At 37.2% G+C, this 27,010-nt stretch overlaps 2 protein-coding genes and 2 pseudogenes across 2 annotated transcripts; 3 read left to right on the plus strand and 1 right to left on the minus strand.

Moving 5' to 3' along the window:
* Positions 1-210: 210 nt before the first annotated feature.
* Positions 211-1,138, plus strand: LOC125847131 (mitogen-activated protein kinase kinase kinase 20-like; annotated as a pseudogene).
* A 4,161-nt stretch (positions 1,139-5,299) lies between these two features.
* Positions 5,300-6,189, plus strand: LOC125847132 (uncharacterized). Its single transcript, XM_049526825.1, has 4 exons — positions 5,300-5,479; positions 5,600-5,747; positions 5,898-5,964; positions 6,066-6,189. Exons 1-4 carry the CDS (start codon positions 5,300-5,302, stop codon positions 6,187-6,189), a joined length of 519 nt encoding a protein of 172 aa, XP_049382782.1.
* A 6,853-nt stretch (positions 6,190-13,042) lies between these two features.
* LOC125847133 (SKP1-like protein 1A) lies at positions 13,043-13,498 on the minus strand. The gene is made up of 2 exons (XM_049526826.1): positions 13,400-13,498; positions 13,043-13,312 (listed from the first exon to the last, which is right to left on the minus strand). Exons 1-2 carry the CDS (start codon positions 13,496-13,498, stop codon positions 13,043-13,045), a joined length of 369 nt encoding a protein of 122 aa, XP_049382783.1.
* Positions 13,499-18,409: 4,911 nt separating this feature from the next.
* The window catches only part of LOC125847134 (mitogen-activated protein kinase kinase kinase 20-like), a 12,537-nt pseudogene continuing 3,936 nt past the window's right edge, over positions 18,410-27,010 (plus strand).

Raw genomic sequence — 27,010 nt, forward strand, 5'->3', positions numbered from 1 at the left:
AAAATGAAAAATGGAAAAACTAAATAAAAGTCCAGAAAAGAACAAAGAAGGGTAAAAATGGGTCAAAGAATTGGTTGAGACGAGTTTATCCAAATTTAATTTTACTGACTAAAATTCAACCCATTTTAGTCATTTATCATGACTCCTATACATACACTAAGAAAAGAGCTCACATTCAAGAAAAAAAGAGAACACTATGGAATAATAGTAATGGAGGAAAACCAAGCGAAATTTAAATGGCAAAGAGGTAGAACATTGGGGGAAAGGAAGTTATGGTTTTGTATCATTCGCTTCTACTGATACCCCTTCTCCTATGATACCATCTCTCATTGCCGTTAAATCTTGTATGTTGAACCGCTTTCAGTCTCTTCGAAATGAAAAGGAATTCTTAAGAATGTTTGGGGATTGTCCTCAAATTATTTGATGTTTTGGATTTAATTTCACCTATGGAAGATGACTTATATCTTTACAATTTGCTGCTTGAATTTGCCTCAGCTGGATGCCTAGCTGATCGTATTGATGAACGAGGATTGTCTGAGTTTCAAGTCCAAAAGTACACCAAAAATGTTGTTTTAGGGCTCAGTTTGATTCACAAAAAATGGATTATTCATTGCGAAATAAAACCCCAAAACATTCTTCTTACTACTGATGGTGATGATGGTATGGCCGAGGTGGCAAAGATAGCTGATTTCGGACTTTCCATAACTTTGGAGCAGAACTGGAAAGAGTACATGGCACCTGAAGCTCTAATTAAGAAAGAGAACTGCCCATGAGTTGATATTTGGTCACTTGGATGCACTATTTACGAGATGATCACTGGGAAACCCCTATGGGAATCATCCAATTCGGAACCAAATTTTGAGAATCCCAAACTGTCTACAGAGGCAAAAGATTTCCTGAATAATTGTTTGGTCAGGAATCCAAGCGCGCATTGGAGTGCAGACATGCTCTTGAATCACTCGTTTCTGAAATCAGCTGACGATGTCCAGCCTCTAGATACGAAGAAGAGGCAATGTGATGGCATGTCCTTGTTACGCAAGAAACACACAAAGACAGCATTCAGGACACAGCCACACATTCGTGATTTGGTTATACAAATGATTCAGATTCTAAAGACGAAAACTTGTGCCCAAATTAAAGTTGCTAGCTAGTTTCTGATTGACTATAGAACGTTGGTTTAATTATCCTCAGCCTGTGACCAAAATGAACTCAGGTGTAACCCCTTTAGTTTTAATTATCCTCTGAGCTGTGACTATGAATTATGTTCTTCATCTCCATAATTATCCTTCTTGTGTTGTGTTATATAAATCAGAATGTAACTTCATTTTTTTGGCATCTATCTTGGCTCTCTAATTGACTTTTGTTATGCTTTGTTGGTATCTGTTAGGTTTCAGATCAATAATATTGAACATGACTGATACTCTACAAGAGTGGTTAGTAATGTAACTCATAATAAATGATTATATACTCGCTAATTAACAATGAGTTACTTAATAGGAAAAAGAGAAAAAGTTTAAATTTATCTGTACAATACTCGAAATTGTTCAATTTTGCCTTTCGTTACAATTTTTTGTCTAACCCTACTTGTGCGACCAGGTAAAAATCTTTTTTTTTCCTTGATCGTTTATTTATATGTAAAAATTTATTAAAATTATAACAGAGTATTATATATGAATCCATAATTTTAAATTTACAAAAATTAAATCATAAATTCGTCTCTATTTTCTCCCATATATGTGAGCTTCTTAATTAATGCACTAATTTATTCATGGAACGAGGCAAAATTTTACATCTGTCTGCATCATACATCTTTAATTAAATGTATATGTTAGACCAAGGATGAGGCAAAATTGAACTCTTTGTAATCTAGCCTAAAATGAAATGGACCTTTTATTATATGATATTATAATTAGCAAAGTTGAATGAATTTTTTTTTACAAAAATAATTATTTTAACATTTTCTACTCTTTGTTATCTAGCGTAAAAGGGAGTAAAAAAACATTTATGATGAGTTACTATTACTAACCACTCTTGTGGATGTCAAATAAATTTCAACTTCAAATTATAAAAAATGTGTAACATCTCGCAATTTGAAATAGTTAGGAAGAAACTAAGAATTGGAAATAGTCATTTTTGGAAAGAATTGAAAATCTCAAAATTTGTTTAGGTTAGGAAAAGTGAGTTTTTTGTCAATTTCAAACGGCCATAACTCCTAGATTAGGATGAGTTAGGTGTTCATCCAGATATTGTTGGAAAGCTCTTGGAATGATCTTTCCCACACCGCCGAGTTTGCGCGATTCCGAGTTCATTTGAGAAAGTTAGGCCCTTTGGAAGTTGGGCTTTTGGATTAAGGAAAGTCCAAATTCGGATTTTTGAAGGGTAGTTTGGTCTTTTCCTTACCCTTTTATTTTAATTCATTTTTGGTAATTACTTAGGGGTCTAAACTTAACTTAGTCAGTTTATGCTTTTGGAAAAAGATTTAGGGTTTTGAGATAAGAGAAAAGAAGAAGAGAAAAGAGGAGAAAGGAGAAGAACGCTCAAGATTCGTCAAAATCGTCGAGTTTGGCTTGTGGATTTTGTCGGAGGTGATCCCTACAAGGTTTGTGAGATCACATAGCGTTGAGTTAATTCGTCCACGTGTCAATCATGATTTATTTTAGCGAATTTAAGTTCTTGAAAGCTTAGAAATTGAGTTCTTGAATGGGTTTGTTGAAGTTTCATTAGATTCTTGTTTCACTGAATTCGTTAAGGAGTTGTTTGTTCCTAATATGTGATTTTAGGTTTTATTTAAGGTAGAATCTGATGTACTTTGAATAGTTAATCGATTCTAAGTGTTGGGTAAAAGAACCCACATAGTTTAGAGGGTTTAGAGCTGAAAAATGAAGAAGACATTTCTTCGGACGAAATCTGACATCAGTGGCGCATCGTAGAGCTGGTTCCCAGTTTTGGGAATTTTTGTTTCGCGTTGCGGAGCCGTCACGGAGTCTTCTGCCTCAAAATTCATTTTCGAAACTAAAAATTAAATATGTCTCTGCATCGCAGACCCACCCTCAGATATTGATTTTTGTTCTTTTTCTCATGTTTAGATATCTTAATTCATTCCTAACATCATGAGATCTTTCCTATCACAAATCATGATCCTTGAATCCATAATTTAATTTAAGGATCATTTAGGAGTTAAGTCAAGAGAAGTCAAGAAGTCAAGAGTAAAGTCAAGAGTTAAGTTAAGAGAAGTTAAAGTTTCTTTTTTTAAAAGTCTTTTACAAACGTTTTAACTTTGTTTTAAGACTTACGTTTTGAGTTGAGTAAAGAGTAAAGAGTAAACCTTGAAGTTCATTTCTTCAAAAATATATGGGGACTATGTATTCCCAAAGGGTTTAAAATGTTTTCACATTTAAACAAGAAAGGAAAACCTTGATTTCCAAAGAACCTTTGAGTTAGTTTTCTAAAAAGAGTAAGTGCTTTTATAATTAAGCAAGAGGGGAAACTTTGATTTCCAAGATAGTCTTTGAGCTAAGTTTTGCGCAATTATCTCAAATCATAGAAAGAAGTATGTTTTAAACATAAAGAGCTAGTATCATATTTTGGGAGAAGTATTGAGCACCGATATGGGGACGAGCTTGAGTTCAGATAACTCACGTCTCCATAAACATGTATCCATCATGGGTAGAAAAGGGTTATACTTTTTAGATAAATCATTTTCGCATAGACTAGTGGATCCACTTAGTAATTTAGGTCCTATACCCCTGGCATGGTATAGGATGCGCTGGCAACGTGAGGGAGATCGTTGTATCATCACAATAGTTTTTATGTGATGGTTGTCAGTTAGAGAAACTCTCAGAGTAGTACTTGGTATTTTTATATACATCTCAGAGTTATTTGTATATTTTCATACTCACAGAGTTGACATCATGTTTTAAACAACTTTTCTTTATATTGCACTTGTTTTAAACTGCTTTATATTGAAATGAATTCATTTATGTTGAGTTGAGTTGAGCTAGGTAAGTTCTTCAGTTCCTTTCAGATTCTTTTCAAACCTATGTTGTGTTTAGTATTCCAACTCACATACTCGTACAATCAATGTACTGATGCCAGTTGGCCTGCATCGTATTATGATGCAGACGCAGGTAACTAGGATCTGCATCCAGCGCATCGTTGATTCAATGAGCAGTTCAGAGTTTGTTGGTGAGCCTCTTTGCATTTCGGAGGATCCCATTATTTACTTTCAGTATTAGATAATTCATTAGGATGTCATGGGCTATCCCGACATCCATCTCAGTTGTTTTAGAGGCTTCATAGATAGTCAGTCAAATGTTAGTTCATTCGTCATCATTTTTCTATTGACTTATGTTCAGATTTGAGTTGCCATTTTGGCTAAGTTAAATGTTTATTTTCAAAACATTATGAGTTCAGTTTTGGGACAATTAAGTTGTTTAGCATTTGAATTCCTTTCTTATTGCATATAGTCTTCCGCTGAGTAAGTAAGCCAGTCTAAGGGTTCGCTTGGGTCCATCAATAGTTTTCGAGTGTCGGCCTCGTCCAGGGTGTAGGCTCGGGGAGTGACAAACTTGGTATCAGATCCTAGAGTTCAAGAGTCCTACGGAGTCTATGAAGCCGTGTCTGTAGAGTCCTATTTATCGGTGTGAAGCACACCACATCTATAATTAGGAGTTTGCAACATTTAGGAAAATTTCTCACTTCTTTCACGCTCATTTCATGCATTAGAGTTTGATCTCTGAAAAGTTTCCTTCTAACTCGTGCTTGCGCGTGTTTCCAGATAATCATGCCTCCAGGAAGAGCAGTCAGAGGTCGTCCTGCTAGGAGAAATGTCGAGGAACAAAGGGTACCTAATGCACTAGAAGTGCAACCCCAAGTAGAGGTCACTAAGGATGAATTCTGTGAAGCTATCCGAATGTTAAGTCAAGTTGCGACCTATCAAATTAGACAGAGAGATAATCGACAGGAAGTGGTTGATACTTCAAGGATCCGTGAGCTTTTAAGGATGAACCCACCAAGCTTCTTATGTTCAAGTGTCACTGAGGATCCGGAGAACTTAATTGAGGAGCTGAAAAGGGTATTTGATGTGATGCATGTTGCTGATGTGGAGAGGGTGGAACTAGTTGCATACCAAATGAAGGGTGTCACTAGAATTTGGTTCGACTAATGGAAAAAGAATAGGGTTGTGGATGTACCAATAATGAGTTGGGTTGTGTTTGAGAGTGCTCTCATAGGGCGTTTCTTTCCCCGTGAGTTGCGATAGGCAAATATAAGACAGTTTCTCACCCTTAATCCGGAGTCTATGAGTGTTCATGAGTACAGTCTGAGGTTCACCCAACTTTCTCGCTATTCTCCGGAGATGGTTACTGACTTGAGAAGTAGGATGAGTTTATTTGTTGCTGGGTCGTCTCGTCAGTCAAGCAAGGAAGGCAAGGCAGTTATGCTGATAGGGGATATGGACCTAGCAAGGCTTATGATCCATGTACAACAAGTTGAGGAGGATAAGCTGAAGGATAGAGAGTTTAATAATAAGAGGGCTAAGACATCAGGGAACGAGTTCAGGCAGCAAAAGAGTAGTGCGAACCAGTCTTCCTTCCAACAGAAACCGAAGGGACCTGCCCCATCATCTGGTAGTGCATTTGCGCCTAAGAACAAAAGTGAGTACAATAGTCAGAATTCCTATAGTTTCAGAGCTAAACTTGCCTATTCTCAAGGCAGTATTGCACAAAGGGGTAGTAAACCTCCTGCATGTACCAAGTGTGGTAGGAACCACTCATGGATGTGACGTGATGGCTCTACTCGTTGTTTCAAGTGTGGTCAGAACTGTCATTTTATGAAGGAGTGTCGTGAGAACAGGCAGGGAAATGGTAATGGGGGCAATAGAGCCCAGTTTTCTTCAGTTGCTCCACCAGACAGAGCTTCACCTAGAGGGACTACTTCTGATACTGGCGGAGGAACATACCACTTGTATGCTATCAATAGTCGCCAAGAGCAAGATGATTCGCCAGATGTTGTCACTGGTATGATTCAAGTCTTTGACTTTACTGTTTACGCTTTGCTACACCCAGGAGCGAGTTTACCTTTTATAACTCTTATGTTGCTATGAATTTTCATGTTATTCCTGAACAATGTAGTGAACCATTCAGTGTTTCTACAACTGTTGGTGATTCTATTCTAACAGAAAGAGTTTAATGTGATTGTTTCTTTTTCGTCAATCCCAAGAGTACCATGGTAGATTTTGATGTCATTCTAGGTATGGATTGAATTCATGCCTGTTATGCTTAAGTTGATTGTAGAACTCGAGTTGTAAAGTTTTAGTTTCCAAATGCGCAAGTCTTAGAGTGGAAAAACAGTTCAGCAGTGCCTAAGGGTCGTTTTATTCCTAACTTTACGGCAATGAAGTTAGTTTCTAAGGGGTGTGTCTTACACTTAATCCGAGTTAATGACTCTGGTGTTGAGATACCTCATATTCAGTCTGTTTTAGTAGTAAGAGAGTTCCTATAAGTCTTTCCAAATGGTCTACCTGGAGTCCCTCCTGAAAGAGAAATAGACTTCTGTATAGACCTTCTTCCAAATACTCATCATATATCTATTCCTCCTTATAGAATGGCACTAGCATAGTTGAAATAGTTATAAGAGCAGTTTAAAGTAAGGGAATGTGATATTCCAAAGACAATACCCAAGACCCGTTAACGTCATTATGAGTTTCTGGTCATGTCGTTCGGTTTGACTAATGCACCAACAACGTTCATGGACCTTACGAATAGAGTCTTCAAACCTTATTTAGATATGTTTGTTATAGTCTTTATTGATGACATACTAATCTATTCAAGGAATGAAGAAAATCATGCTAGCCATCTCAAAATAGTTCTTCATACTTTGAAAGATAGGAAGTTGTATGCCAAGCTCTCTAAGTGTGAGATTTGGCTTCAGTTTGTGGCATTGTTGGGCCACATAGTTTCCGGTGATGGAATTAGAGTTGACACTCAGAAGATAGAGGCAGTGCAGAACTGGCCTACACCCACATTTCCAACGGATATTAGGAGTTCCTTGGGGTTGGCTGACTATTTTAGAAGGTTTGTCGAACGGTTCTCGTCTATTTTGTCTCCTTTGATGAAGTTGACTCAGAAGACAGTGAAGTTTCAATGGTCTGAAGCTTATGAGAAAAGCTTTCATGAATTGAGAAAGAGGTTAACTAGTCCCCCAATTTTGACCTTACCGGAAGGTACTCAAGGTTTTGTGGTGTATTGTGATGCATCTAGAGTTGGCTTGGGTTGTGTATTAATGCAGAATGGCAAAGTTATAGCTTAAGCCTCAGACAGTTGAAAGTTCATGAGAAGAACTATTCACCACATGACTTAGAGTTGGTTGCCGTAGTATTTGCTTTGAAAATATGGCGTCATTATTTTTATGGTGTGTATGTGGATGTGTCACCGATCATAAGAGCCTTCAATATGTGTTTAGTCAGAAAGAGCTTAATCTCAGACAAAGGAGGTGGCTAGATTTACTTAAGGGTTATGACATGAGTATTATTTACCACCCAGGTAAGACTAATGTTGTTGCTGATGCCTTAAGCAGGTTGTCTATGGGTAGTACCGCCCATGTTGAGGAAGATAAGAAAGAGTTAGCAAAAGATGTGCATAGACTTGCACGATTATGAGTTCTACTAATGGATTCCACAGAAGGAGGAGTGGGGTGGTGAATGGGACTCAATCATCATTAGTGTCAGAAGTAAAAGGAACGCACGACCAAGATCCTTTATTGCTTGAATTAAAGGAAAATGTTCATAAGCAAAAAGTAATAGCTTTTGAACAAAGGGGAGATAGCGGTTTGAGGTATCAAGGTGGATTGTGATTGGGTGTACTTGAAAGTTTCACCTATGAAGGGAGTTATGAGGTTTGGGTAAGAAGGGAAACCTTAGCCTCCAGTATGTTGGTCCTTATAGAATTTTCAAAAGGATTGGCAAGGTAGCTTATTAATTGGAGTTACATTAAGAGTTAACAGTGGTTCATCCTGTATTCCATGTCTCCGTGTTGGAGGAGTGCATGGGAGATCCTTCACTTATCATACCAACCGAAGATATTGGTATCAAGGATAGATTGTCTTATGAGGAGATTCATGTTCAGATTCTAGATTGCCAAGTTCGCAAGTTGAGAACAAAAGAGGTAACATCAGTCAAAGTTCTTTGGAGGAACCAATTTGTTGGGGAAACTACTTGGGAAACTCAGGAAGATATGAAAAAGAGATATCCATATCTCTTTGAGTCTGGAGAAAATGCAGACCAAGGTACTAATTTTCTTCTTAGTACTCTTTAAATTATAAGTTAGCATGTTGTAATTGCTTTGCTTGTTGGGTGTTTGAACTTGATGTTACCACCCTTAGCCTAGTAAGAGTAATCTCATTTGAGGACGAATATTCCTAAGGGGGAGATATTATAACATCTCACAATTTGAAATAGCTAGGAAGAATCTAAGTATTGGAAATAGTCATTTTTGGAATGAATTGAAAATCTGGAAATTTGATTAGGTTAGGAAAAGTGAGTTTTTGGTCAACTTCAAACACCCATAAATCCTAGCCAAGGATGAGTTAGGTGTACTTTCAGATATGGTTTGAAATCTCTTGAAATGATCTTTCCAACTCCTCCAAGTTTGCGCGATTCCAAGTTCGTACTGGAAAGTTAGGCCCTTTGGAAGTTGGGTTGTTGTATTAAGGAAAGTCCGAATCCGGATTTTTGAAGGGTAGTTTGGTCTTTTCCTTACCTTTTTATTTTAATTCATTTCTGGTAATTACTTAGGGGTCTAAACTGGACTTAGTCAGTTTACACTTTTGGAAAAAGAGTTAGGGTTTTGAGAGAAGAGAAAACAAAGTAGAAAAGAGGAGAAAGGAGAAGAACGTTCAAGATTCGTCAAGATCGTCGAGTTTGACTTATAGATTTCATCGGGGGTGATCCCTACAAGGTATGTGAGCTCACATAGAGTTGGGTTAATTCGCCCACGCGCCAATCATGATTTATTTCAGCGAATTTAAGTTCTTGAAAGATTAGAAATTGAGTTCTTGAATGGGTTTGTTGAAGTTTCATTAGATTCTTGTTTCGCTGAATTCATTGAGGAGTTGTTTGTTCTTAATCTATGATTTTAGGTTCGATTTTAAGTAGAATCTGATGTACTTTGAACATTTAATCGATTCTATGTTTTGGGTAAAAGAACCCACGGAGTTTAGAGGGTTTAGAGCAGAAAAACAAAGAAGAGATTTCTCGGACGAAATCCGACATAAGTGGCGCATCGTAGAGCTGGTTCCCAGTTTTGTGAATTTTCATTTCGCGTCGCAGAGCCATCATGGAGTCTTCTGCCTCAAAAGTCATTTTCGAAACTAAAAATTAAATATGTCTCCGCGTCGCGAACCCACCCTCAGATATTAATTTTTGGTCTTTTTTTCGTGTTTTGCTATCTAAATTCACTCTTAAACATAATGAGATATTTTCTATCACAAATCACAATCCTTGAATCCATAATTCAATTTAAGGAGCAGTTAGGAGTCAAGTCAAGAGAAGTCAAGAGTTAAGTTAAGAGAAGTTCATAAAGTTTCTTTTTTTTAAAAGTCTTTTACAAACGTTTTAACTTTGTTTAAAGACTTAAGTTTTGAGTTGAGTAAAGAGTAAAGAGTAAACTTGAAGTTCATTTCTTCAAAAGTATATGGGGACGATGTATTCCCAAAGGGTTTAAAATGGTTTCACATTTAAATAAGAAAGGAAAACCTTGATTTCCAAAGAGTCTTTGAGCTAGTTCTTAGAAAAGAGTAAATGCTTTCATAATTAAGCAAGAGGGGTAACTTTGATTTCCAAGATACACTTTGAGCTAAGTTTGGAGCAATTATCTAAAAATCACAGAACGAAGTATGTTTTAAACATAAAGGGCTAGTATCATATTTTGGGAGTAGTATTGAGCACTGATTTGGGGACAAGCTTGAGTTCAGATAACTCACGTCTCTATAAACCATGTAGCCATCATGGGTAGAAAAGGGTCATACTTTTCAGATGAATCCTTTTCACGTAGACTAGTGGATCCACTTAGAAATTTAGGTCCTATACACCCGGCAGGGTATAGGACGCGCTAGCAGCGTGAGGGAGATCGATGTATCATTACAATAGCTCTTATGTGATGGCAGTTGGATAGAGAAACGCCTACAGCAGTACTTTGTATTTTTATATACATCAGTTTATTTGTATTTTTACATACATGTCAGAGTTATTTGTATCTTTTTATACACAGAGTTGGCATCATATTTTAAACAACTTTTCTTTATATTGCATTTGTTTTAAACTGCTTTATATTGAAATGAGTTTAGTTATGTTGAGTTGAGATGAGCTAGGTAAGTTCTTCAATTCCTTTCAGATTTTTTCAAGCCTATGTTGTGTTTAGCATTCCAACTTGCATACTCGTACAATCAATGTACTGATGCCAGTTGGCCTGCATCGTATTATGATGCAGACGCAGGTAACTAGGATCGACATCCAGCACATCGTTGATCCAGTGAACAGTTCAGAGTCTGTTGGCGAGCCTCTTTGCATTCCAGAGGATCCCTTTGTTTACTTTCAATATTAGATAGTTCATTAGGATATCGTGGGCCTGTTCCGACATCCATCTCAGTTGTTTTAGAGGCTTCATATATAGTCAGTCAGATGTTAATTCATTCGTCATCATTTTGCTATTGCCTTATGTTCAGAATTGAGTTGCCATTTTGGCTAAGTTAAATGATATTTTCAAAACATTATGAGTTTAGTTTTGAGACAGTTAAGTTGTTTAGCATTTGAATTCCTTTCTTATTGCATATAATCTTCCACTGAGTAAGTAAGCGGAGCCAAGGGTTTGCTTGGGGCCAGCAATGGTTCTCGAGTGTCGGCCACGTCCAGGGTGTAGCCTCGGGGTGTGAAAAAATGTGAATAAGTTATCCTCCAAATTTATTCAAACATTTGATAAATTATTAAACCTGAGCAATCTCAATTATCTAAACCTTCTGATTCCTTAGTAAAGTTCAATGATTTTTTTTACTACAAATTACAAATCCCAGTTAAGTAAATTTCAATGATATATGTATAAAAAACTAAATAATTTTTATGCTGCAACAAATAATCTAGTAAAAATAAAATAAAATAAAAACTATGTTATTACATGTGAAATCTGAAGTATTCTGTTTTTTCAAGTTTTATACTTGAATTATTAGGCATGAAGGTTTCCTGCCTAAATTCTGATCAACTATTTGTCAAACGTACCTCAGATCATCTATATGTTGTTCCCTTATTCTACCTGAAATAACACCACCATTAAAATAGGAAAATTGAACAATTATCAAAATCCATAAACATGTCTTTGGAGACGCCTTCCTCTGAATGTTTCTTCCAGTATTCAATCACTTTAATTTGGTCATTGTTTTTCTATGGACATTAGGTAGGGGAATGACGTTTGAAACGCAATCGTCTTCAATCATATTCTTGATAGCTTGTAACCTTACGGCTATCGCCTCGTCCAGTACAAATACCTTACCATCACAAGTCTTTAGAGTTAAGAACATTGTTAAAGAAGACATGATGATAAAAATATATTTGAATAAGAGATGTTAATTTATTTTTGTTGAGAATATTATTGAAAGGAGATTTGAATGACTATAATGTCTGAGAGGTTTGAAAGGCTTAATTTATAGAGCATTAGGTTTTCACTGTTCTAGTTGAAGTAGGAAGTCAAAATGGGGAAAAAAAAGTTCATGGGAATATTTATGGAGACTATTGCTTAAAAACAAAAGAATTTCTTGTAATTGGAGTTAATGAGTGTTTGAAAATTCCAATCTTTATCACTCAGAACATATGTAACAGATAGGAAGATGGTGATAGGTATAAGAAATCTTTTGTTGTGTATCTTCTTGTAAAAGGTGAAGTTATTATAACTTTGGAGAATGATGTTTGAATAGTTGTAGACACATATTTAAGCTATCACTAAGTTTTCTTTTTCTATACCCTAAACAAGAGGAAAATTAAGACTCTACCTAATTTTCTCAAATAATATAACTAGCTTTAATTTCTTTCCAACTAAGCTTCTTATTCATGATTTTTTTCAAAAGACATGTAAAGAGAAAAGTCTAATATTTAATATGAGACAGAGGAAGTAACGTTCATCATATTATTTTGTTTGTATGTTAATTGTCTTCCCAACATGAACGATATAAGTGGAGAAACTATTCTAGGTCTTATGATTTAGAGAGAAAAATTGCATCATTACCCCATTCAACTATAACACATTTTTTATAAGACACTGGAACTTTGCCAAGGTCCTAGCACCCTCCTGAAATGATTTAAACGTGGTAAAAATATCCCAAATTTCTGTCAATCTCACGTATAAGTATAAGAAAGAAAGTGCATACACACACCAACTATTACCTACCACGTGCCAATTATTTTTTAATTTTATTTTCGTTTATTTCTCATTCTATTTTTTTAACAAATTCTCTTTACTTCTTCAATTGTTAATGTGCGTTGGACTGCTGTAAATCCAACCTTTTTCCTCCTCTTCGCCACCACCAGCTTCACTGGTATAACTCCATTTCAACCATTTAATTTTTCTATCATCCAATCATAGTTGTATGGGGTAACGGAGGAGATCATGCAATCTAAATTGTTTGAATCAGATAGCTACTGAAATCTATCATTAAAATGTTTCCAACCTTAAATTCATAATTTAATCTGTCGTAAATGTGAATTAGTCATTTCTAGTGAATATACATTATATTAAAAGAATTAAAACATCGAAAGTTGCTCAGATATATATATCTAATTTAGGACTATTTAGAGGAGATTTGAGTGAATAACGTATCTAAAAGGATAATATTTTTTTCTCAAATAGCATAACAAGCTTTAATTTCTTTCCAACTTATTTTATAAATCATTCAAAACCGAGCAATATTTGTTCAAAAAGGAACAACAGAAGATATAACTAACAGAAATAAAATAACAATACAAATAGGATATAGCTAAGGAAATAAGGGAAATATTATAAAATCATTCAAAAGCCCAAGCATTCTCTCTACGGACCTCCTCCTCTTCCTCTGGAGTATAATCATTCACGATACCAAATACTTCACGTATTTCCTCTATTGGTTTCCCTTTGATCCTATCAGCAAATTCTTGGATTATTACCTCCTTCATTTGTTTATCATCAAAAAAATTAGCAGCCAGGAGAACACCAACTAATTCTGATTGGCTCATCTTCAAGAAATCCTGATCAAAACTCTTTAACTGATCTTTCGTAACACCTTCTTCCGAATATTTCTTTCAATATTGAATAACTTTGGTCATTGTTTTTCCATCAACATTAGACAAGGGGATGATATTAGAAGTACTATCCGCATCTTGTACCATGTTCTTGATGACTTCTGACCTCACAGCTACAGACTCATTGAGTTTGAATTCCTCACCATCGCTAGTCTTGAAAGTTATGAGTTTTTCTGAAGACATGACAAAGAAAATAGAAAGAGCTATGAATGAATGATTTCAATTCATGAGACTAGCTTGGTCATTTATAGTGTATTAGGTTTTAATTACTTTTTAAAGTTGTGGTAGGAACATGGAAAGCTAAATATTACATTGACCAAAAATTATTATTTTTCCTTTTTTGAAATTTAATTAATTTACTTTTTAAATCTACCTATTATGTCTTAAATTATTATGATAATGATATAATTTAAAGTAACAAGGAAAGTTCTAAACTCGTTGTTTCTTTAATCATCTACTAGAAGACGAGTCATTTCTGATAGTTATTAAAATTGCTTTGTTTGACTACATTTCCGATAAAAGTAATCGGGAAACTAAAACAATAGAATGACCATTTGATCATTTGCTTATTATGTCTATGTCTACTCGGATCTTCTTCGGGCAATTGGGTAAGTTTAAATAAATAAAATTATTCGACATCGTCGCAACTATACATTATTTGAGTGAATAATATATCTAGAAAATAGAAATATTGAGAGTAGCTAATAATAACTAAATTTTGGATTGTTTAGTGGAGACTTGAATCAGATGTCCATTGAAATCATTCATTAAAAGCTTTTGAATCTGAAAATTTAAAATTTGATGTACCTCAAATTTAAAATGATCATTTCTAGTGAAAATATAATATACTAAAAGAATCGAAACATTGAGATTTTTTCATATGCATAATTTAGGACTATTTAGAGGTTATTTAAGGTAGTCGGTATTGAAAAAAAATCAACTCGTGAGGAAGATGCGTTGTAATGTATAAATATATGTGTTTGTGATTATTTATACATATCTAATGTATAGCTATACATCATACATATATACAATCTTACACTATTTATATAATATTGATACATTAAATATACATTCAGCCATTTAATTAAATAAGAATTTGGTCAATGATACATTTACTTGAGAAGCTGTAGTAAATATGGCCCTTTGGAATATTACTAGTAATTTTTCATACAATTGTAACATCTGATTTGTTCTATTGTAATATTTTAAGCTCATCCACTATCACCTTCCAAGATGCACTATATATTGTGCAAAATGAAAGATGATACATATTTACGTTCCTCCAATTATTATTGTTTAGTTTCTTCACCCAGTGTTTAATATCCACATTAAAGTTTAATTAATTTGAATTCGTGCCAAGTAGGATCTCACTAAGACTATAGCGTTTTTTCTATACATTCTTCCAACAAATTTTCTTTATATCAAGTTAATTGGATAAGCTTTGAACGAAAATAAATCAAAATTATTAAAAGATTAAATGTAGATATTTCCTTTTGATATATCAAATTCATCTTTTAACCATTTGTCAGTGTACCTAAGTCTGTATTGCAGCACATCCGGCGGAAGGAATTTAAGTACATATGAAATTGTACTGTATGTAAAATTATGGAATGAAACATAGCATACATATCAAGATCAGTATAAGCAACTAGCATAATCATAATCGTGACATATGAAGGTTAAGAGATAAGGTTGTTCAGACTGCCTTAGGGATACCTCTTTTATCATATTTTAGTTTATTATGAGAGGTTAATAGTGTAACCGATACAAACCATCATGTGAGCGCATGGAGTTTGATCTCAACCTGATCAACTAAGACATCTCATACCTTACCGAGTACGAGATATACGTGTACATATCATATTAATTCATAACTAGTCCTTACCATGAGCATAAAAGGACTCACATGAACCAACGATACGATCATTAACCTATATCGACAAACGTAGTTTTAGAGTTTGTCATTTCGAATTATGCCTTTTCTATTGACTACTTAGCTCTCTTAAGCTCATGTGATCATGGATTAGCCCGGAGACTTATATCCATAACATTTAAGAACCATAAGTCATAAATTTCATTTATATCATCACGTCATGATGTTACAGTTCATGTATCATAATTTTGAATTCATGAGAGACATATATCATATCATAACATAATAATAAAGTGGTATAGAGAATCATAAGATAGCATCATAAGGTCTTAAATTTGGGGACTTTCATAACACATAGTTCTAAGTTTCATAATATAAGAATTCCAAGAAAATATTAAAAAATCGCCAAAGAGTTATCAAGAAGTTATAAAGAAAATCATTAAAATAGTTCTCAAGATAAGAATTTTTTCTTTTAGTAATCATTCATATAGAAAATCCTAGAAAACTCATGTGTAAAAGAATTATCAAGAAATTAAAATACTTTCATAGAGGAAATCTTGTAAAAACTCATGGGTAATTAAAGAATTATCAAGAAATTGAAATACTTTCATGGAGAGTTCTTGGAAGTTCATGAGGATTCAAGAGCAATTCAATAATATGGAGTTACGTTCTAACCCTAATTCATTCACGAAGGATTCTTTTGAATCATGAAAACGTAGTTTGTGGGGAAGAACAAGGTGGATATAGTCTTACATGCTTTAATGATGAAACTTGATGAATTACTTTGGAAGATGAACTCTGGCCTTGAAGTTTTTTGAATTTCTTGAGCGTAGGAATTTATGAGGGAATAAGAGGATGTTGTAACACCCCGTATCCGAAAAAAGAGATTTCAGATTTCTGGTGTTACAGGTGGCACTCAAGGACACCATCCACGGACCGTAGATGGACTCACGGTCCGTCCTGCAGGTCCTTGGTTCGTGACAGAAAACTTCCCCAGGACTCAATCAGAAAATTTGGCTAAGTGTTGACCCACGGTCAGACTTACGGTCTGTAGGTCAGGTCACGGACCGTAGTTCGTGTCCGTGGATCGATGCCCCAAAAGCCCAGCTTCAGTCCCGATTGACGGTTGACCAGCAAGGACCGTCAATCAATCCACGGTCTGTAGGTGAGGATTAATAGCCAGTTAGCTGAAAATTCTTGATGGATCAAATTTAGATCGTCATAAATTTTAGTACAAAAATAATTGTGTGTCCCATGACCTATGATATGATAGATAATTCAATTATATTTCCAACGCCACTGAGTTTGCTAAATTCCGACCTCTGAGTAAAAAGCTATGTTTGTTTTAGTGAAGCCCTGTCGGGCAGACTCCACCAACGGATCCAATCGACGGACCGTCGATTGAATGACGGCCCGTCAGTCCCGTCCGTCAATCACTCCGACAGCAGCTAAGTCAGGGGTCTTTTAGTCTTTTCCTATTTCGTTTAACCCCTAAGATACGTCGTTTAGACCCTAAATCATGAGGTTTTAGTCAGTTTAAGCCTAGAAACATAACTAGAACTTACCTTAGTCAAAATCATTAATCAAAACTTAGAAAATTAGAATCAAGATAGGAGAAAAAGGTCAAGTACCCTTGTTCAAGAACGCAACGAGGTTTCTTCAGCTCCAGCTCCAAAATGGAAAGATTTCTCCGTGGAATTCGTCACCAGGTATGTGGGATTTCACTAGTGGGTTCCTTTCACCTATTAGGTCCCTAGAATTCAGTCAGATTCTTGATTCCATGAATATGAACAGACCTAGGGTTTCTAGAATTTGAACAGATCGTCATGAATTAGTTATTTAAATGTTCCAAATCAGATTATCATGTTATTGCTCAGTTTATCGCATGAATTTCAGAACCCTAGCTATGTTTTTCTTTAGTTCTTGATTACACATGCTAGTCAGATATTTCAGTATTCAGTTACACATGCCTCAGTTTATGAATGCATCATTATCAGATTAATTGTTGCAATCTCAGTTTGCATGTTCAGTTCGAGCTATCCAGTGACTTACATAAATTCAGTCATAATGTATTAATTACTTAATCCATTGGGAGTAGCATAATACCGAGTTGGACTAGGGTTCAGCGTACCCATATAGTCCCAGAACTACGAGCCACGTAGGTGTAAGTCCCCTCTGTGGGCAACATCAGTTTAGTGATCACGCCAGCATGCCTCTATACCTGTGGCAGGGTATCTTGGGTCCTCTCGATGGGGCATATATATCGGACTCCACATTTAGCTCATGTGGTTTTATGTCGGTTATTAGTAGTTCCCACAGTTCAGTCATACTCTATTGCATTCACTATATTTCAGTACATTTAGTATTCAGTCTCAGCATGTTATAAATTTGGTCATTGCATCAGCTAGCTCAGTACTCAGTATTTCCAGTATCTATATCATGTTCAGATGATTTCATTGCTTTATTGCTTTGTTCAGTTATATGTTATTTCAGCTTTACTCTATCCTGCATGCTTAGTACCTTTCAAGTACTGACGCATACGTGCGCTACATCTTCTCGTGATATAGGTTCAGGTTCTTAACATCCAAATCACGCTTAGATCGGTTCCCGATCTCCAGTTCAGCAACATTAGTAGTGAGTCCTCATTCTTCGAGGACTAGTGACATGTCTATCTTTATCGCTTTTAGTCTTTAGTTTCAGTTTTGGCTAGACCTAGTTAGGGCATGTCTCAACATTTCTAGTCAGTTTAGAGGCTTATTTCAGACATAGTTAGATTCAGCTTAGTATTGAGTTAATAACTTTTTTGTATTAAACTCATCAATTTTCATATATCTCAGTTATAGTATATGGGTATTCCCCATCTTTTCAGTTTATTTATGATTTAGCTTCCGCATTAGTTTATTATCTTTAGTATGCTCATGATCATGCCAGCAGGGTTAGATTGGGATCACTTGTGGTTCTAGGTCCCGTGTCCGCGTCTCGGAGGTACCTCGGGGTGTGACAAACTTGGTATCAAAGCATTAGGTTTAAGTGTCCTAGGATGTCTGAAAAGCCACGCTAGGTAGAGTCCTTTTCATGGATGTGTAGTGCACACCACATCTAATGAAAGGGAGGCTACAAAGTGTCTTTAGGAAAAATTTTCATTTTCTTGTTACTCCTATCGTGCGTAAAGGATGATCTAATTCCATTCTAACTCGATGTTTTACGTTTCAGTGATCATGCCTCCTCGTACAGCTAACGCCAAGAATGCGAATGCCAGGAACGCAAATGCAGTTCCTTTGGTCCCTGATCAAGAAGTGTCGAATGTAGAGTTCAGGAATGTCATTCAGATGTTGGCTCAAAGTGTCGCTAACCAGAACAATCAGCGAGTTCAAGTTCCTGTGAATGCCAATGTTGGGTCAGCTACAGCCAGGGTGCGAGACTTTGTTAGGATGAATCCGCCAGAGTTCTTAGGATCACAAGTTGGAGAAGATCCCCAGAATTTCTTGGATGAGATCAAGAAGATCTTTGAGGTTATGCAGGTCACTGGGAATGATCGGGTTGAGTTAGCATCTTACCAGCTTAAGGATGTAGCTCATATCTGGTATACTCAGTCGAAGGAGAACAGGGGTACAAATGCTGCACCTATTACTTAGGAATGTTTCAGCGAAACCTTTCTAGACAGGTTCTGCCCCATAGAGTTGAGAGAAGCAAAGGCCCAGGAATTTATGAACTTAAGGCAGGGTAACATGACTGTCCAAGAGTATGGGCTCAAGTTTAACCAACTCTCCAGGTATGCTCCTCACATGGTTGCTGATTCCAGGGCTCAGATGAATAAGTTCTTTTATGGAGTGTCAGACTTAGTGAAAACAGAGTGCAGAAATGCTATGTTGTTAGGAGACATGAACATCTCTAGGCTCATGACTCATGCTCAGCAGGTTGAGGGTGATAAGCTTAGGGAACAAGCTAAGGAGACTAAGAAAGCAAGAACAGGTAACTATGAGTATTCCCAAGAGAGATCAGGTTGTGGAAATCGCTCGCAGTTTCAGTAGAAGTCTTCGACTCTAGCCCCTTCATCAGCTAGTGCTCCATCCCCCAAGTTTCGTAATGATCAGAAAGGTAGGGCGTTAGGCTCTAAGTCTCAAGGTAGTGTTTCAGGCACCAAAACCTACCCAACTTGCCCGAAGTGTAGTAAGAACCATCCGGGTGAGTGCCTTGCAGGTAAGGAAGGATGTTTTAGGTGTGGTCAGTCTGGTCATAGATTGAAGGATTGTCCTTCAAGACAAGGTCAAGGAGGAAATAATTGTAGAGCTCAGTCTACAACTTCAGCAGCACCAGCAGGTCGGCCGACTCAGTAGGGTAACTCTTCTGGTACTGGTGGTGGACAACGCCAAAACAAGCTTTATGCTTTTCAGGCTCGTCAAGATCAGGAATATTCTCCTAATGTAGTCACTGGTACGTTACGAGTCTTTGATCTTGATGTCTATGCATTATTACATCCAGGGGCTACTTTGTCTTTTGTAACTCCTTATATAGCAGTCCAATTCAGTGTTAGCCCAGAAAATCTTTCAGAACCCTTCTCAGTCCAGTTGGTGACCCAGTTATGGCTAGACAGGTATACAGAAATTGTCCTGTCACAGTCTTTCAGAAAGTCACCTCAACAGATCTTGTAGAGTTAAAAATGGTAGACTTCGATGTCATTTGAAGCATGGATTGGTTATATTCATGTTATGCCTCAGCTGATTGTAGAACTAGGATTGTTCGTTTTCAGTTTCCAGACGAACCAATCTTAGAATGAAAGGGTAGTAGCTTAGCGCCTATGGGTCGATTAATTTCTTACCTTAAGGCCAGAAAGATGATCTCTAAGGGTTATCTCTATCATCTAGTTTGGGTTAAGGATTCTAGTTCTGAATCCCCAACTCTTGAGTCAGTTTCTGTAGTCAGTGAGTTTCCAGAAGTATTCCCAGAAGATCTTCCTGGAGTTCCTCCCGAAAGGGAAATATTCTTTGGAATTGATCTTCTTCCAGATACCCAGCCTATCTCTATCCCTCCTTACAGAATGGCTCCAGCTGAGCTTAAGGAATTGAAAAAGCAGTTGAAAGACCTTCTAGATAAGGGCTTCATCAGACCCAGTATTTCGCCATGGGGTGCACTAGTGTTGTTTGTGAAGAAGAAAGATGGTTCTCTCAGAATGTGTATTGACTATAGGCAGTTGAACAAAGTCACAATCAAGAATAAATATCCTATCCCCAGGATTGATGACTTGTTTGACCAACTTCAGGGTGCTAGTCATTTCTCAAAGATAGACCTCAGATCAGGCTATCATCAGCTTAGAGTCACAGATAGTGACATTTCGAAGATAGCCTTCAGAACTTGGTATGGTCATTACGAATTTGTAGTTATGTCATTTGGACTAACCAATGCTCCTGCAGCTTTTATAGATTTGATAAACAGGGTGTTCAAGCAGTTCTTGGACATGTTTGTTATCGTCTTTATTAATGATATCCTCATTTACTCTAGGAATGAGGAAGAACATGCAAGTCATTTAAGAGTTGTTCTGCAAACTCTCAAAGATCACTAGTTATTTGCAAAATTTAACAAGTGCGAGTTTTGGTTACAATCAGTTGCCTTCCTTGGGCATATTGTGTCTAGTGAAGGAATTCGAGTAGATTCCCAGAAGATAGAAGCAGTGAAGCAATAGCCCAGACCTACCTCTGCTACAGATATCAGAAGTTTCTTGGGTCTAGCGGGTTATTACAGAAGGTTTGTGGAAGGATTTTCATCCATAGCCTCACCATTGACTAGGTTGACTCAGAAGATGGTCAAGTTTCAGTGGTCAAATAATTGTGAGAAAAGCTTTGCAGAACTGAAAACTAGGTTGACTACAGCTCATATCTTGACTCTACCAGAGGGTTCAGATGGTTATGCGATCTATTGTGATGCATCCAGGGTCGGCCTAGGTTGTGTGTTGGTGCAGCGAGGTAAGGTTATAGCTTATGCTTCCAGACAACTTAAGGTACATGAGAAGAATTATCCAACTCATGACCTCGAGCTAGCAGCAGTGGTGTTTGCACTCAAGATTTGGAGACACTACTTGTATGGTATTCATGTAGATGTGTTCACAAACCATAAGAGTCTTTAGTATGTATTCACCAGAAAGAGTTGAATCTTCGCCAGAGAAGGTGGCTTGACTTCCTCAAAGATTATGATATGAGTGTGCATTACCATTCGGGTAAGGTGAATGTAGTAGCAGATGCTCTTAGTAGATTATCCATGGGTAGTGTAGCACATGTTGAGGAAGAAAGGAAAGAGCTAACAAAGGATGTCCACAGACTTGCTCGCCTAGGAGTTCGTCTTATGAGCATATCAGATGGTGGTGTAACGGTTCAGAATGGGGCAGAATCTTATTTGGTAGTAGAGGTTAAGATAGTGATCCAATCTTGCTTGAACTTAAGGGTGCAGTCCACAATCAGAGAGTGGAGGTTTTCTCCCAAGGGGGAGATGGTGTACTTCGCTATCAAGATAGATTGTGTGTTCCTGATGTGGGTGAATTGATGAATTGAGACAGCATATTCTCGCAGAAGCGCACAATTCTAGATATTCTAGTCATCCAGGCACCACTAAGATGTACCGTGATCTGCGGGAAGTCTTTTGGTGGAATGGTATGAAAAGAGATATAGCAGATTTTGTGGCTAAGTGCCCCAATTGCCAGCAAGTCAAGGTAGAACATCAGAAACCAGGAGGTATGACTCAAGAGATTGACATTCCTACTTGGAAGTAGGAAGTGATCAACATGGACATCATCACAGGTTTACCTCGTACTCACAGACAACATGACTCCATTTGGGTGATTATTGATAGGGTTACTAAGTCTTCTCGCTTTTTGGCGGTCAAGACTACAGATTCGGCAGAGGATTACGCCAAGCTTTATATTAATGAGATTGTGAGGTTGCATGGGGTTCCTTTGTCTATCATCTCAGATAGAGGTCCTCAGTTTACCTCTCATTTCTGGAAGTCATTTCAGAAGGGTCTTGGTACTCAGGTTAACCTTAGCACAACATTTCATCCACAGACGGATGGTCAGGCAGAGCGTACCATTCAGACCTTAGAGGACATGTTGAGAGCTTGTGTGATCGACTTCAAGGGTAGTTGGGATGATCACCTTCCTCTAATAGAGTTCGCCTACAACAATAGCTACCATTCCAGCATTCAGATGGCCCCTTATGAGGCATTGTATGGGCGTAGATGTAGATCTCCAGTTGGTTGGTTTGAAGTAGGTGAAGCAGCCTTGATAGGACCAGATTCAGTCCTTGATGCTATGGAGAAAGTGCAACTCATTAGAGATAGACTTAAGATTACTCAGAGTCGCCAGAAGTCTTATGCAGATGTGAGAAGAAGGGAATTAGAGTTCCAAGTTAATGATTGAGTTTTCCTGAAAGTGTCACCCATGAAGTGGGTGATGAGATTTGGCAAGAAAGGGAAGCTCATTCCCAGATATGTAGGCCCTTACCGGATCTTGAAAAGGATTGGTAAAGTGGCTTATAAGTTAGAGTTGCCAGCAGACTTAGCAGCAGTACATCCAGTCTTTCACATTTCTCTTTTAAAGAAGTGTGTGGGTGATCCAGCATCAATAGTACCATTACAAAGTGTGGCCATGAAAGATATCCTTTCATATGAGGATGTACCAGTTGAGATTCTCGATCATCAGGTTAGAAGGTTGAGAAACAAAGAAGTCCCTCCAGTCAAGGTTTTGTGGAGGAGTCAGTCTGTAGAAGGAGCTACTTGGGAAGCAGAAACAACCATGAAGTCCAAGTATCCTCACCTCTTTTCTTCCTATTCCATTCCAGCTTGAGGTAATAGTTACTCTTCAGTTTTTCAGTCATTCATGCGAAAATTCAGTCTTAGAATCATGTTCCTTCAGTTTGCACTTGCATTTCCAGCATATTTGCACATTCTTGGAACTCAGTTCAATTAGAAATTCAGTTTTCAGTGTTTAGTGGTAGGGATTGCAGCCCTCTCCCTCTGTTTCAGCCAGATTAGTCTTTATTCGAGGATGAATGGTCCCAAGGGGGTGATAATGTAACACCCCATATCCGAAAATAGATATTTCAGATTTCTGGTGTTACAAGTGGCACTCACGGACACCATCCACGGACCGTAGATGGACTCACGGTCCGTTCTGCAGGTTCGTGGTTCGTGGTTCGTGACAGAAAACTTCCCCAGGACTCAGTCAGAAAATTTGGCTAAGTGTTGACCCACGGTCGGACTTACGGTCCGTAGGTCAGGTCACAGACCGTAATTCGTGTCCGTGGATCGATGCCCCAAAAGCCCAGCTTCAGTCCCAATTGACGGTTGACCAGCACGGACCGTCAATCGATCCAAGGTCCATAGGTCTGACCGTAGGTGAGGATTAACAGCCAGTTACCTGAAAATTGTTGATGGATCAACTTCAGATGGTCATAACTTTAAGCACAAAAAGAATTGTGTGTCCCATGACCTATGATATGATAGATAATTCAATTATATTTCCAACGCCACTGAGTTTGCTAAATTCCGACCTCTGAGTAAAAAGCTATGCTTGTTTTAGTGAAGCCCTGTCGGGAAGACTCCACCTACGGATCCAATCGACGGACCGTCGATTGAATGACGGCCCGTCAGTCCCGTCCGTCAATCACTCCGACAACAGCTAAGTCAGGGGTCTTTTGGTCTTTTCCTATTTCGTTTAACCCCTAAGATACGTCGTTTAGACCCTAAATCATGAGGTTTTAGTCAGTTTAAGCCTAGAAACATAACTAGATCTTACCTTAGTCAAAATCATTAATCAAAACTTAGAAAATTAGAATCAAGATAGGAGAAAAAGGTCATGTACCCTTGTTCAAGAACGCAACGAGGTTTCTTCAGTTCCAGCTCCAAAATGGAAAGATTTCTCCGTGGAATTCGTCACTAGGTATGCAGGATTTCACTAGTGGGTTCCTTTCACCTATTAGGTCCCTAGAATTCAGTCAGATTCTTGATTCCATGAATATGAACAGACCTAGGGTTTCTAGAATTTGAACAGATCATCATGAATTAGTTATTTAAATGTTCCAAATCAGATTATCATGTTATTGCTCAGTTTATCGAATGAATTTCAGAACCCTAGCTATATTTTTCTTTAGTTCTTGATTACACATGCTAGTCAGATATTTCAGTATTCAGTTACACATGCCTCAGTTTATGAATGCATCATTATCAGATTAATTGTTGCATTCTCAGTTTGCATGTTCAGTTCGAGCTATCCAGTAACTTACATAAATTCAGTCATAATATATTAATTACTTAATCCATTGGGAGTAGCATAATACCGAGTTGGACTAGGGTTTCAGCGTACCCATATAGTACCAGAACTACGAGCCACATAGGTGTAAGTCCCCTCGGTGGGCAACATCAGTTTAGTGATCACGCCAACATGCCTCTATACCTGTGGCAGGGTATATTGGGTCCTCTCGATGGGGCATATATATCGGACTCCACATTTAGCTCATGTGGTTTTATGTCGGTTATTAGTAGTTCCCACAGTTCAGTCAGATTCTATTGCATTGACTATATTTCAGTAGATTTAGTATTCAGTCTCAGCATGTTATAAATTTGGTCATTGCATCAGCTAGCTCAATACTCAGTATTTCCAGTATCTATATCATGTTCAGATGACTTCATTGCTTTATTGCTTTGTTCAGTTATATGTTATTTCAGCTTTACTCTATCCTGCATGCTTAGTACCTTTCAAGTACTGACGCATACGTGCGCTACATCTTCTCGTGATGTAGGTTCAGGTTCTCAACGTCCAGATCACGCTTAGATCGGTTCCCGATCTCCAGTTCAGCAACATCAGTGGTGAGTCCTCATTCTTCGAGGACTAGTGACATGTCTATCTTTATCGCTTTTAGTCTTTAGTTTCAGTTTTTGCGAGACCTAGTTGGGGCATGTCCCAACATTTCTAGTCCGTGTAGAGGCTTATTTCAAACATAATTAGATTCAGCTAAGTATTGAGTTAATAACTTCTTTGTATTAAACTCATCAGTTTTCATATATCTCAGTTATAGTATATGGGTATTCCCCATCTTTTTAGTTTATTTATGATTTAGCTTCCGCATCAGTTTATTATCTTTAGTATGCTCATGATCATGCCAGCAGGGTTAACTTGGGATCACTTGTGGTCCTAGGTCCCGTGTCTACGTCTCAGGGGTAGCTCAGGGCGTGACAGATGTAATTATGAAAAATTGAATTTTTACACGTTTAAAGTCATTTAGATAACTCCCTCCAAAAAATTTCAGGCCAAAAATACCCTCAAAAAAGTAAAAACCGGAGTTGGAAGAAGAAATTTCATTTAAATACGCAGTGAGGTTTGCTTCCTCTCTGTCACAGACCGGGTCGCAGACTTCCACCAGGTTGGAACATCTCTGATAAATAAGTCATAATGTCTTAGTACTTCGGACTCTCATTGACAAATGATCGATGTAGTTGGAAAGAAGACTTATCGACCTTCAATTTGATAGGTTATGAATCATCTAACTCTTTATATTATAAAAGATATGGTCAGTTAAAGTTGACCCTTATATATACTCATGCGAAAACTTAGTCAGTAGGAAAGGTTTGGACTTGACTTTGTGATAGAGATCCCTTATGACTCTACACCGCATCTGATACAGTTCTCACATATAGAAATGAACCTTAACACATGTATAATTAGGATATAACCCGACTCAAGTTAATACACTCATGACGAATGATTCAGATCTTTAGCATAGAATTTACAAGGTGTTATAACTACACTAGTGCTGACAATTTTAGTCCATATTTATAAAATCCATCCCTTTTATTCATATTTCGATGAGTTGGATCACTTGTATTTCGGTTGGATATATATGGATTTCAAATCTATTGTTAACCTATAAGAGTATCGACACATATAGGTAAAATACAGGTATCCATATTTAACCATGGTAGGCCAAATCAAACTTGATATATTTCTATAAGAAGGAATTAAAAATACATATTTTAATTAATTGAAGGTTAAATATATTGAGTCACTTTCTGGAAAATTGTATTATCATATCCGTTCCTAAAAAAATCATGTTTGTCTCTTCTTATGTGTAACATCTGGCAATTTGAAATAACTATGAAAAAGCTTGGAAATTGGAAATAGTCATTTTTGGATTTAAAAATCTGGAAATTTGGTTTAAGTGTGGAAATTAGTGAGTTTTTGGCCAACTTTGAGCGGTCATAACTCCTAGCTCAGGTTGTGAAGCTTGTGGAATGATCTTTCCAACGCCGCCGAGTTTCCTTGATTCCGAGTTTGTATGAGCGAGTTATGGCCATTGAAAGTTGGGCAGTTGGCAGGGAATCCGTCCAGAAATTTTAAGGGCATTTTGGTCTTTTCCCTAGCCATTTCTTTTGTGATTATATTGTGTGTTAGGCTGATTTTGGATAATTTTTATCCCATTTTAAAAGAGAAAGAGTTAGGGTTCTTGAGAGTGAACAGGAGAAGAAGAGAAGATGAGAAAGGGAAGATCAATCAAAGATTCTTCAAGATCATCGTGGATTTTCGTCGGGGGTGATCCCTACCAAGGTATGTGAGTTCTTAGTGTGGGTTGATCATTTCCCCCACACACCCAACTCATTGTTATTGAGAAAAGATTGGATATGTTGTTGAAGTTGTTGGGTTGTGTTGTTGATGTTGTTGATTGTGTTGTTGAAGTTATTGTTGGTTGTGGGACATGATTTGGTTGTGTATTTGAGTTGTAATCTATTGTATGTTGAGAGATTGATGATCCTTAGTGTTTGGGGTTGAATCCATTGAA

The sequence above is a fragment of the Solanum stenotomum genome, chromosome 12 (assembly GCF_019186545.1).
Source record: "Solanum stenotomum isolate F172 chromosome 12, ASM1918654v1, whole genome shotgun sequence".
Classification (NCBI taxonomy): Eukaryota; Viridiplantae; Streptophyta; class Magnoliopsida; order Solanales; family Solanaceae; genus Solanum; species Solanum stenotomum.

Coding starts and splice junctions, on each gene's coding strand:
- LOC125847132 (XM_049526825.1), top strand. CDS start 5,300: ATGAGTGTTCATGAGTACAGTCTGAGGTTCACCCAACTTTCTCGCTAT. Junction 5,748..5,897: donor GGGTAGTAAACCTCCTGCAT/GTACCAAGTGTG, acceptor AGTTTTCTTCAG/TTGCTCCACCAGACAGAGCT. Junction 5,965..6,065: donor GGCGGAGGAACATACCACTT/GTATGCTATCAA, acceptor TGCTACACCCAG/GAGCGAGTTTACCTTTTATA.
- LOC125847133 (XM_049526826.1), bottom strand. CDS start 13,498: ATGTCTTCAGAAAAACTCATAACTTTCAAGACTAGCGATGGTGAGGAA. Junction 13,313..13,399: donor CAGAAGTCATCAAGAACATG/GTACAAGATGCG, acceptor CAATATTGAAAG/AAATATTCGGAAGAAGGTGT.